The following is a 12767-nucleotide window of genomic DNA, read 5'->3' on the forward strand; positions in this document are numbered from 1 at the left end:
CCTCCTGCAGTTTATTTGCTGGGCTTCAGCTCTCAGTGATACAAACACAGCGCTGGAAGTTGGATCTGAGCCAGAGAAATGAGAATTTTTACCTGCAGCCTCCTGGAAGGAAGAGGCACAGATCAGTCATTATCCCTCAGAGGCAGCAGAATTCCAGCTCCATCAGAGCTTCCAGTGAGGCACTCTTGATGGAGGGCTCAGCTTAATTCCTTCATTTCTGTGCTCTGCTACCAGGATTTCTGCTAGCAGCAGAATTTCCCCCTCAGGGGTTGATTCCCACCCTGCATTTGTGCTCCTGCCTTGCCCTTCCCGTGGGTTTTCCTGTGGCTGTGAGCGATCCTGGTGCCTCAGACGTGGAGCCAGATCTCGCAGCTGAGCTGCCTAAAATCGTGAGGGTGCCTGTAGTTCAAGGTACAGCCATTAAACAATTAAACAATTCAGTGCACGAGAAGGCTGGGCTGGAACCCACGAAAGTTTTGTTTGGCAAGAATTTCTCCTTTTTCTCTATCAGCGAGCTGATCTCGTGCTCTGTGCAATTGCTATTATGGTTTATATGAAAGTCACGCTTTTACTGTCTGCTGTGTTTATTATTTTTTTGAAATGTACTTTGTGGGAGGAAGTTCAACAAAACACTAAATTCTCAACTCAGCTTTGAGTTCTCTGACTTCCGGCCCTGCAGCTTTTAATTGTGCAAGAACGGGGTGAAATATTGGCTCTGTGCTGGGGCTGAGCTGGAATTACAGCACATTTGGGGTTCTTTATTTGCATTTGCATCTGCTGGGCCTCAGGTTGAGCTTTCCACAGTTGAGAGTTTCTTTTGACAGAGTTTTAAGCAACTGGGTAACTCCTAAAAAAAGGATTTATTCAGGTTTTCTTCAGCTGATTGATCAGTCTTCTCGTGCGTGGAGCTGAGGTCAGTGAGGTTCCAGGCCATGGATGGATGTCCCAGGGTTCCAGGGCATGGATGGATGTCCCAGGGTTCCAGGGCATGGATGTCCCAGGGTTCCAGGCCATGGATGGATGTCCCAGGGTTCCAGGCCATGGATGGATGTCCCAGGGTTCCAGGCCATGGATGTCCCAGGGTTCCAGGCCATGGATGTCCCAGGGTTCCAGGCCATGGATGTCCCGAGGTTCCAGGCCCCCACAGGACATGGATGTTTCCAGACACGGCTGGAATGGAGCTGGGAAGGCATTTGGCTTCCAGAGAATCACAGAAAATATAAAATATCCTGAGTTAGGACAAACAAGGGACAAAACCCATCTCCCTGGCCCAACAATCCCATTTTATGCCTTAGGAAAAAACTTTTCTTGTTGAGAGGAAGACTTCTCCAGAGCCAGGATCCAGCAGGGATGTGGCAGTGCTGCCTTTGTGCTGCACCTTTGAAGTGGCTGACTTGGTGCTTTTAGCAATAGAAGTTAAAATATCGAAGCCTGAAAGCAGCATTGGAGTTGTGAGACATAATTCAGGTGTCTGAAGGAATCAAGGGGCTGAATTTGAGTAAGGAGGATCCTGTGATGTTCCTTCCCTCTGGAAAACTGCTGGGTCAGGTGAGATCCAGGGGTACAGGAGAGGAGAGCTGGGATCCATCCACAGAGGTGGTTGGGAGAGTGAAGAGTTTGGCCATGGAATATTGGCATGGAAGTGTCCCCTGATCTTCCTGCAGGTTTTCTGTAATACTCCAGCCCATGAGTGATTTAAAGAATGAATAATCACGCATAAATGTCTGTCCAATTGCACATAATTTCCAGCTGATCTCTTCTGTCTTCTGTTTATACAACATATCAGAAAGAGTTATAAAATCCATAATATTTATGGATTAATTGTAGCCCTTGGAGTATTTCCAGGCTATTTTCATATATATCTTTAGGCACAATTTCAAATAAGCTCCTTCGCATCTCTTTACTCCCTCCCTTTCCCACCCCCAGGGTGGCTCTGCCTGTTCCTCCTGAGGATTAACTGTGAGTTGAACAGAATCTAAAATGGATTTGAAGGGATGAATGCAGCAGCTGACCAGAGCCAGGGTTCAGCTTTTCACCTGTTCCAAGGTGGAGAACGTGGCCCTGGCGCTTCCCTTTCCTCAGGGTGTTTGTGGGCACAGCTGTGACCCATGGGGGTGCCAGGAGGGCTCATCAGGGGAAGGAGGATTTGGCTGTTCACTAAAATGCTTCCCCTCAAGTGGGTTTGAAGTGTTTGGAAAGGTGCAGCACCCATTGTGATAGCTGGAATGAAGCAGAACGGCCAGGGTGGGACAAAAAGCAGTGGGAATCTGGGATTTCTCTTGGCTCGGGAGCTCAGATCTCCTGAATCCCACAGCTTGTGTAGGGCATGGCTGAGGGGTGTCAGCTGTTGGATTTTGGGGTGCAGAGCCCTGCTTTGGCATGGGCTGGGCTGGATTTAGAGGTGACTGAGAGGCTTTCCCAGGGAGAGGATCTGGCTGCTCCAGCTGCATTTAATGCAGCAGGAAATGCAGGAATGGTGGGTGTGGGCTGGAAGTGCTGCTGCTTCCAGAAGATGACAGAGCTGGGGACTCAGAGGTTGTGGCTGAGAGGCAGGAAGTGTTGATGTATAAATAAACACTGGGTTACTGGGAAACTCCAGAATTTGGGGTGGCTTGAAGGGCTATCCTGAGATTGATGCCTCAGGTTTGGATTTTATATTTTTCAGGTTCTGTGCTGCTGTAGTGGGTGGGTCTGGGCTTCAGGGGATGCTGAGCTCTGTGCACAGAGCAGGGACACAAAACAATTCCTGCTCCAGCTGGGCACCAAGGACAAATGAGCCAAATCTCAGGCCAGGAGCACAAACCCCGTGGGCTGCAGAGAGACAAACAAGCAGGGTGGGACTGCAGGGGCTGAAGCTGGGATGGGACAATGAACTGCAAGGTGCAAATGGAGCAGAGCTGATCCCAGGGAGAGACCCCGTGCCCCATGTGCATTTTGGGGCCATTTTGGGTCATCTTGGGTGCCGCCCTGGCTGGGCTCTGGTGCTGCCCCAGGTGGATCCATGGAGGAGATCCTTTGGATAAATCCCTGCTTTGTTCTGGAGCTCTGCCCAGCCTCTGCTCCAGGTCAGTTTTCCCAAGGCATCAAGATGAGCTCCCTGATCAAGGTGGATCCTCTCAGCATTTTGCTCCCCCAAACCCCCTTGGATTGTGCATCTCCACAGCTCCAGCACAGCCCTGGCTGCTGCTCCAGGGGCAGCTGGGGAAGGGAGCCCTGGGCAGGGGGATCCCAGGGGCTCCCCACGCCTGGGGTGTCCTGGATTTCCTGCCCTGCAGCAGGCTTTGCACTGAAACCTCTCTGAATTCTCACATTCAAAGCTCCCTTGTTTGCTGTGTCCTCATCCGAGCACAGTTCTGGTCTGGTTGGGAGGCAGAGGTGAAATTTTCAGCAGTGGTGTTTGATAGAGGATTGGACATAAATTGATAACAATGCCTTCTGTTGTTTAAAGGAAAAGCAGAATGAGGCACCTCACCTGTCTGGGGAGGGAAAAGGAGAATTGGGGAGTGTCCTGTGCTGGGAAGGATTCACCCAAAATCCCACCCTGTGCATCCCTGAGAGCATTACCCAAATATTCCTGGAGTTGTTGGGAATGTGCCCATTCCCTGGGGAGCTGTCCCAGTCCCCCCAGCCTCAGGTGAAAACCCTTGTCCTGATTCCCATCCCAAACCCCAGACCCAGCTTCTCCCCAGCCCCTGGGCACTTGAGGAAGCTGGAAATTCCATGAGGAATTATGGAAGTGCCAGGAAATTCCACATTTCTGGTTAATATTTGGAGAAATTTAGCTAATCCAGACCATTAGTTAGTGAATAACCAATTAGCTATCTCTTGTTTTTCTTACAGCATGCAACAAAAACTTCCTCTGCTCCTCATCCTCTTCCATACAGCTCTTTTTGAGCTGTTTGGAAATAAACACAATTATTGGGAATCATTGGGAATAACAGGCCCATGTAATGGTATCTTAGATAATTCTTGTGTAAAGTGCAAGTTTAATTTTAGTCCAAGCCTTTCTTTAATACATTCCCTTCAGTATTTAATCATTGGTGATGCTGATGGGAGGATGAACCTCAGTTTATTGCTCTGCAGGAAGCATCACCACCACAACTCCTTGATCCCAAAAAATTCCTGAAAGATTTGAAGGTGTCTGTGCCTGAGTGGAAATTCAGAGTGGCTTTTTCTCAAGACAGCAAGAAGTATTTTACTGCAGAAAGATTGTGTGGCTATTTTTAGCCCTGGGTACTGGTGAGGTGGAACAGAATATTTTTAGAGCTGTAGAAAATGCAGCCACTCAAGCTGGGTTCTTTTTTCACACTGGTGCTGGAGGGGTTTTCCAAAATAAAGAGCAGAATTAGTAGAAAATGGCTTTTCTGTACCATTTTTATTTATTAAATAGGTGATCGATGGATATACATATATATTTTTATATATGCACATATGCAGTGCATTTATATTTATATTTATATATATATTTATATTTATATTTATATTTATATTTATATTTATATTTATATTTATATTTTTGTTCCTATACTATTTTAAGTGGTTTGACGTTGTGAATTCCATCTCTTAAAAGAGTTTTCCTTCAAATTCTGAGAACTTCTTACCTCAGTGAAGTGTTTTAAGGAAATCCACAACCAGCAGGGCATAATTTTGTCCCTCAGCTAATCTGTACCAATCCTGGATCATTCCTGGAGTGAGATAAACCTGGAATAATTCAGGAAATTCTATTGAAATTAGGAAAAGAAAAGTTTGGGAGAAGAAACTCTGTAACTTTTTGGGCATTTTGACTTTTCCAAGCTCTGTTGCTTTCACAGTGCAAAAGAAAATGTTTTAATATTTAATAAATCATAGTTCTGGAAAAGAAACAACAAACCCAACCCCCCAAAAACATTCCTGGCATCTTTCTGAAGAATGTCCATATTAACTCTGTTGTCCTGGCTTGATTCCAGCTTTATTGGATTATAAATTCTATTTCCATCCTCTTGGTTTTCAATTGCAGATCTATTTTTACCTTTCTTTTGTTAAATAATAATCGTTGTTTGCAGGGCACAGTTGTGTTTGTAGCCATCAGAATGATTTTTTTTTTTTGTCTAAAACTCTATTTTTCTAGTTGAGTCATCCTCCAGAACTTCTAAAAGTAAATTATGTGCTTGATTTGCCAGGATCTGTTTGGTGTTTTAAACACAGCAGAGACACCAGATGAATTAACAGAAATCTGTCGGCTTTTCTGCACCCTGAAATTCCAAATTCCCAGCGTTCCTGCCTCGGAGAATCTCAGATCTTTGAGAATAGAGGAGTTGGAGGCAGAGATAATCACAGGAATTTGGTTTTTAGGGGAACAGCTGCTCAATGTTTAATGTGGTTTGGTGGGATCTTCACGCACCATTTGCAGGGTAAGCAGATCTGGAACGGACTAGATGTGGGCACAGAGAGATGGTAAGGGAGAAGATTAGAGAAAACCACAAAGAAAAATCAGATTTTGTCTCTTTTCTAGATGCAGCTGCGCATGCAAGGGGCAGAGTAGTACCCTGGGAGTAGCTGAGGAGCCTGACCATAAGTCAGTTGTAGTTTCAGGGAGCTCCTTGCCTGCCTCCCTGTGCCTGCTCTGCTCCGTCTGTCAGGAGTTTGGAAATATTTTGATTGCCTTTTGGAGCATCCTTGCCTCATTAACAGGTTTTTTTTCCCTTCCCTCTTTGCAATCTGGCCGTGCTCCCGTGGCAGTCACAGCGAGGGCTGCAGGCAGAGCAGGGCTGGGGAGCAGGGGAGGCAGAGCTGCTCTCCAGGGAATGCTGCAGCTCTGGGACCGGGCATCCAGCAGGGATCAGGCCACTGGGACACGGTCAGCGAGCACAGAATTCCAGCAGGGCTTGGGTTGGAGGGGAGCTGAAATCCCATCCCGTCCCATGGATCCCATCCCATCCCATGGATCCCATCCCATCCCATCCCATGGATGCCATCCCATCCCATCCCATGGATCCCATCCCATCCCATGGATCCCATCCCATGGATCCCATCCCATGGATCCCATCCCATGGATTCCATCCCATCTCATAGATCCCATCCCATGGATCCCATCCCATAGATCCCATCCCATGGATCCCATCCCATGGATTCCATCCCATCTCATAGATCCCATCCCATGGATCCCATCCCATCCCATGGATCCCATCCCATCCCATGGATCCCATCCCATGGATCCCATCCCATCCCATGAATTCCGTCTCATCCCATGGATCCCATCCCATCCCATCCCATCCCATCCCATGGATCTCATGCATCCCATCCCATCCCATGGATCTCATGCATCCCATCCCATCCCATGGATCTCATCCCATGGATCCCATCCCCATCCCATCCCCGCACCTCCCACTAAGCCTTCTCTTGTGTTCCAAACCTTCTCTTGGACATTCCAGGGATCCAGGGAGCTTTTCTGGGAATTCCATCCCAGCCCCTCCCCGTGGTCCCTGGGAGGAATTCCTTCCCCAATCCCATCTAACCCCACTTCCTGGCCATTTAACCCCATTCCCCTTGACCTGAGTCCCTCTCCAAGTCTCCTCTTTGAGGCTGCCGCAGTAACTGCACAAAAGACTCTGGAAATACAAAAAACCCTCAAATCTCAAGAAGAAATGTCAGAGGCCTTTTTGAATTTAGGTTTTGGTTCAAGCAGAGGGTGTTCTCTGTCCTGGCACAGCTCCTGGGGAGAGCTGGAGTGGGGATGGCTCCTGTGGCAGCACTCAGGGATGTCCTTCCCCATTTTCTCCCAAATAAATGTATGAATGCTTTAATTTGACCAGCACAACAGTTGGATGTTAGGAAATATTTCTTTCCTGGGAAAGTGGTTAAGTATTTAAACAGCTTTCCCAGGAAGTGTGGAATCACCATCCCTGGAAGGGCTCAAAAATCCAATTTTGATTTAATTGCCAAGGTGGTGTTCCGTCAGGAGTTGAACCTGGTGAAGGTCTTTTCCAACCTTAATAACTCAGTGATTCTATGAGTATGGAAGTTCAAACCCCACTTTTCATCACTGTTTAGCAAAAATAAATCTCTTAGCAACATGAGAAGAGGAAAAAGGATTGAATTTCAGAACCTTTGGTCCAGACTTTGTCACAGTTTTCCTGCTGCCCACAATTCCAGTTCCTCCTGTTTGCCCATTTCCCTGCTGGATTCCCTAAATTGGAGCTGCTGTGAAAAAGATGGGAAAAGGGAAAACTTGGGAAATCCAAGGAATCTTGGTAGCTGCTGATTGGCTTCTCTGGATAATTGAGCTTTAAATGAAGGTGGCAGTAGTTAAATAGTCAGCAGTTTTTAATTAGTGAAGTGCTGGAGTTCACACCAAAGGTTCCCAAAACCTTCCAGAACTTTCCTAATAGAGCCAAAATTGACAATTTCCAGGCTAAAGGAAATAATACCTGGGAGCAAAACCAACCCAGCAGAAAAACCCATGGAAAAACAGGAAATAGCAACTGGAATTCCCTCATTTCTCTGCAGTGCCTGAGCTTGGCTAATTCAGCTTTTGTTAATTAGAGTTCGTAATTGTGATCTTGCCATTTATAGCTAAAAATAGGTGTCAAATTCTATGGAAGAGCAAATGTGAAAGCAGATTTTCATTGTTAATTGTATACATTGTGTCTGTTTCCTGCAGACATTGTGCTAGCAGGGAGGAAATGTATGCATTTCAAAATCCCAGTTATTTATAAAACTAATTTCTTTCTCAAAGATCCCAAACAGCAGCTTCATGTCCCTGTTCCTGCTCGTGCACAGCAGCAGATCATGGGATCAGTGAAGGATTTTGGAGCAGTGTGATGCAGGAAAGATCAAAAATGGAATTTTGGGAGGTTCCTGCTGTAATATTTACACAGCTATTGTTGGTTCCAACCCACCACACGCTGCTTGGAACAAAATCTCAATTCTCACCCTGAAATACTCACTCAGCTGTCACTCAGGGATGAGTCAAGAATGCATTATAGTAAACCAAAAAATGGGAAATGTATCCAGTGTTTAGTGCACAGATAATTCTATTGTTTTATTCAGAATACTTGTATTATATTATATAATATTTATTCAGAACTTACAAATTTATTCAGAACTTACAAAATTATGAAGAATAATGAGATTGAAGTGCAACTTGCAGCAGCTTTTTATTCAATGTGTGTTGGTGAGTGTGTGGAATCATTCTCTGGGGAGATGATGCTTTCTTTCAGTTTATTATTTAAAAAACCCTTTTTCATTGCTGCAGTGGCCCTGTGAAAGGCTGTGTTTTAGCTAAACCCACTATTTTAGGGATATTTAACATTAGTTTCCAGCAGGAGCATTTTACTCTTGAGCGCTGTTTGGTTCTGGAGCGCTGTGGCACAGAGTGGGAAGGCTTTAAAATCAGATTTTATGGCTGCAGATCTCACGAGTTCTTGGCTTAGTCTGGATATATTTGGTGCATTGAAGTCCAAAAACCATCAAACTGAAATGTGAGATGTCCCACGTGTTGTGTTCAGCCCCTCTGTGAACTTTGACGGGCCGAGCGTGATCGGGTGCATGGAGGGAAATAAAGAAGTGATTGATGAGAAATCCTCAGATGTATTTTTATTTCATATCAGAGCACGTTTGACATGAAATTACAGCGATAAAAAGCCTTGATTTGCCTCAGCTCTGCTGTTATCTCCAGCCCTATTTTAATGTACACTTTATAGGCACATAAAGTTTGTTCATTGTATTTTTATTTACAGGAGGCTTCCAATGGCAACTTCCTCAAAAGCTCTTCAGAGCCAGATGTGTCTGATGCTGCTGGAGTTTAATAAAACGTGTGTTCTGACTTGATGTAATTATTTCCTGATTGTCCTGGCTGCTTTTTGATGCTCTCTGCTCTCTTGCAGCCTCAGACAACAGCCAGAGGTTTCGAGAAACCTGCTTTGCCTTCGCGCTGACGCCGCAGCAAGTGCAGCAGATCAGCAGCTCCATGTGAGTGGGCTCCAGCAGCCCTGAAAATCAAATAATCCACCCCAAATCCAGCCAGCTTTCCAGAGCCCTGCTGGGGAAAACTCCTCTGGGGGGTTGGTTTGTCTCACTGTATGGGGAGGAGAGAATTCGGCCCCACCAATGGGTTGGGGTGGGTTTCTGTGCTGGTGAGCTCCCTGCAAATCCAGAATTCTGCTTCCTGCAGCTCTTCCTTGCCACCAGTTTCTCTGGTAATTCTTTGTAAATTTGTGACTTCTTGGGGACCCATCGGAATTTTCTTTCTAATATACAAAAAAACCAAAAAAAAGTCAAAAAAACCCAACAAAAACAACTCATAAAACATATAACCCCCCCAAAACAACAACAACAACAACCAAAAAAAAAAAAAAAAAAAAACCCAACAAAAGCAAACAAAAAACACAAAACACAAAAAAAACCCCAAAACAAGCAACCCCCAAAAAACCAGCAAAAAAACCCCAGCAAACAAACAAATAAAACCAAACAAAAAAACCCCTAAAAAATAAAACCCCCAAAAAATCTCAAACAAAAACCCCCACATAAATAGAGGTCAGACACAAATTTATTTATTTACCTCAAAAAATAAAAACTCTTCCTTTTAACCTCACTTGAGAGTGGTGGTTTGAGCAGGAGCAGCAAGTCTGGTGTGCATTATACATACCTGAAATGTGAATTTTCCTTTTTTTGTGTAAAAATGAAGTGTTTTCCATAAATTGAACTTCCAGCAAACTCTTGAGGAATCTGTATGGCAATACTGAGGGATCTTGTGAACAGCAGGATATTTTAATCCATTTTCTCTTCCAGGGATATTTCTGGGACCAAATGTGACTTCACAGTACAGGTCCAGCTAAGGTAGGGCTTTGTTGCCTGTTGGTTTTAAGGGTTTATCAGCCAGGTCCTGCCCAGCAGATTAGGAATTCCTGGAGGGAAAAGAGCTGATTTTCCTCATCCTGGTTGATTTTCTTGTCAGTGAATCCTTCCTGTAACTCCACCTTGGTCATTCCATATCCTGGGGCTGGAAAATCCATGAGCAGGGAGGGTTGTTTTTCTCAGCAGGGATGGGTTCCATGGGCATTCCAAGATCTGCTTCTTTAGGCACTTTGGGCATCATCAGCCTGGTAAATTTGGGGGTTTTCAATCAGTCACAAATGGATTAAATCTTCTGTCTCAGCCTGGTGGGGTGGGATGGACCAAGGGTGAGGAGGGGATGAGGGGAACCAACCCCTCATGGATTATCCATGGGCAGGTCCCTGGAAGGAACCCAGGGCAGCTGAAGGTTCTGCTGCTCCTTGGAATGCTCATTGTCCTGCTGGCAGCAGGAAGGGTGTGTCCTGCTGGGATCCAGCAGCAAAAACACCTCTTGGAGCTGGAAAGAAATAAATCCAACAGCAGCAACTGCCTGGAACTGCAGCTGGGGTGGGGGAAATGTCATTTGTGACACCTTGGTCATATGTGGAGAGGTCAGGCTGGAGAAGAGACAGAGAAGAAATTGGGGGTGGGATGAGTCAGGCTGAGGAATTCAAGGAATCTGAGGAGGAACCTCCAGGCTGCTTGAAGCACTGTAATTTTGGGGGGTTTTCCTGCTCAGTGACATCATTTGAGGGCTGTGTTTAGCAAGATCTGTCATGATTTCAGAGCTCGGTGGAAAAACGATTCCTTCTGGGAAGAGATGATCTTTAAATCACTTTAAAAGTGAAAGATGATGGCAGCTCTTTGCTTTTAGGTTTTGTTTATCAGAAACCAGTTGTCCCCAAGAAGATCACTTCCCACCCAATCTGTGTGTGAAAGTCAATGGGAAACCATGCAGCCTTCCAGTAAGTAAAATCTCCTTTTAGTACTCATTTTGGGATGCATTATTAGGAATTACCTGCCTGGAAATTTATCCCAATCAGTGTTTTCACATTCTGGAGCATTGGAGTGAACAGAAAAGATCAAGTAATTTGTTTTAGCCAGCAGATCCAGAAGTTCATATGGAAGTTATATGATCTTGAAAAGGTGTTTTTATTTAGTAATACTCACATGAGCAGAGAAAAAAGGATTGAATTTTAGAAACTCTGGTCCAAAATTCAGCGGTTTCTGTTTAGTTTTGCTGGGACAGGAGAGGTGGCAAAGTTCCCTTTTATATTCTGTGGGCAGGGTTAGGATTTTGAATTTCCATCAGGAGAAAGAGCTTCTAAAATGCTCAATATTTTATTGTCTGATCCTTCTCTCTTTGAATTAACCATAGAGCCTGGTCCAGGTGTATTGGGAGGGGCAGGAGGCAAAAGTACTGTGGGATTCTTTTTTCTGAGAGCTGAAATTTTGGTTTTCAGGGCTACCTGCCACCAACCAAAAACGGTGTTGAACCAAAGCGCCCCAGCCGACCAATCAACATTACCTCACTCGTCCGCCTGTCCACCACGGTCCCCAACACCATCGTCGTGTCCTGGACTGCAGAGATTGGCAGGGTGAGTGCCTCTGGGGTCTCTGCTCTCTGCTTCAGAGGGAATGAATCCTGGGCACAGAATCCTTGCTGGGGTGGCCACGGATGTCCTCGTTCAGCTGGAATTCCGCGCTGCCAGGATGTGCTCCCTCCGATCCCCCCCTCACCTTGGGGGTGGGATCTCTCCCTCCTCATCTTTGTGACTCAGGGAGGGCCTGATAAAGAGATCAAGGCATCCTCTAAGCCTTTTGTTTGTTGATTTGCCCAAGCTTTGGACTTTGAAGCTCTTCCTGACTGCAGGGACTTGACAAAGGTTGGCTTGGACTTGCAAGGAGCCATCGAGCCCAGAGTGGCCTTTAGAGCTGTGAGTGTGGACACAAAACAGCACAGCCCAGCTGATTGCACTGACCTTCTTTACATTTCTCCCAGCTGCTCTCCTTATCCTTCACGTTTACAACCTCATGTTTTTGTCATTTTTTTGTGGCTGTGGGGAGAAGGTTACAACCGGTGTCAGAAAATCGCTGATGTTCCACCGGGCTGATGAAATCTGGAACATGCTGCAGAAAGTGGCTCCAGTAAATCAGCCATGAATTACTGAGCTGCTTTCAGTGCTGGCACCAAAGCTGCTGGGTGGGCATTCCAGAGGCACCGTGTGCTGCTGCCACTGCCCCCATCCTGTTTTTAGAAGTGCCCAGAATTGTCCTGAGGTGAAACTTTGGCCAAGAATTTGTCAGCGTGCAAAGCCCAGCGTGGAAAAATGCTTACGCTCCAGTCAGGGACAATGGGCAGCTCTGAAACACCAGGGTGGGATTTCGTGGTGGATTTCTTGTGGAGCAGAAAACAATCTCCATTCAGATGATGGCATAAAGGATGGCTGAGTGATTCTGGTCCCAAAAATCCTCTTTCATATAATGAGAGCTGCAGGTATCAGAAAGAAGCAGTTCCAAATCAGCCTGCTTGGGTTTGCACGCTGAGCTGCAGGTGGGTGGGTCCCAGATGCTGCTCTGAGGGATTCACAGTTCGGGATTTAGGGACAAGAAGTGCCCCAGGTTTGAGTCAGTCCCTTGGGAGCTGGCTGGTTCTCAGGTTTCACAGATTAATCAGCTCTAAAGAAAATTTTGGGGAACTTCTGGCATAAATAAGCATTAGATCCAGAGTTGTAGGACAGGGTTGGAGCAGCCTGGGACAGGGAAGGTGTCCCTGCCCGTGGCAGGGGTGGGATGGGATGGGATTTAAGATCCTTTCCAACCCAAACCATCCTGGAACTCTGTAAAAAATGATCCTTCTTAAACAGAATCTTTAAGACACAACCCTTCCTAAACTGATTCTTTAACACAACCCTTCCTAAGTTGATTCCTTAAGATACAATCCTTCTAAATAG

At 45.8% G+C, this 12767-nt stretch overlaps 1 protein-coding gene across 1 annotated transcript in view; it reads left to right on the forward strand.

Moving 5' to 3' along the window:
* Positions 1-12767, forward strand: part of PIAS1 (protein inhibitor of activated STAT 1) — a gene marked incomplete at its 5' end in the record, with an annotated part of 55283 nt that overhangs the window by 25626 nt on the left and 16890 nt on the right. The window contains 4 exon segments of the mRNA XM_084213973.1: positions 8865-8949; positions 9769-9816; positions 10688-10778; positions 11277-11411. Of these exon segments, the coding sequence (XP_084070099.1) occupies positions 8865-8949; positions 9769-9816; positions 10688-10778; positions 11277-11411 (359 nt within the window).

Source organism: Fringilla coelebs, assembly GCF_963513975.1.
Source record: "Fringilla coelebs genome assembly, chromosome: 12".
NCBI classification, from domain to species: Eukaryota; Metazoa; Chordata; class Aves; order Passeriformes; family Fringillidae; genus Fringilla; species Fringilla coelebs.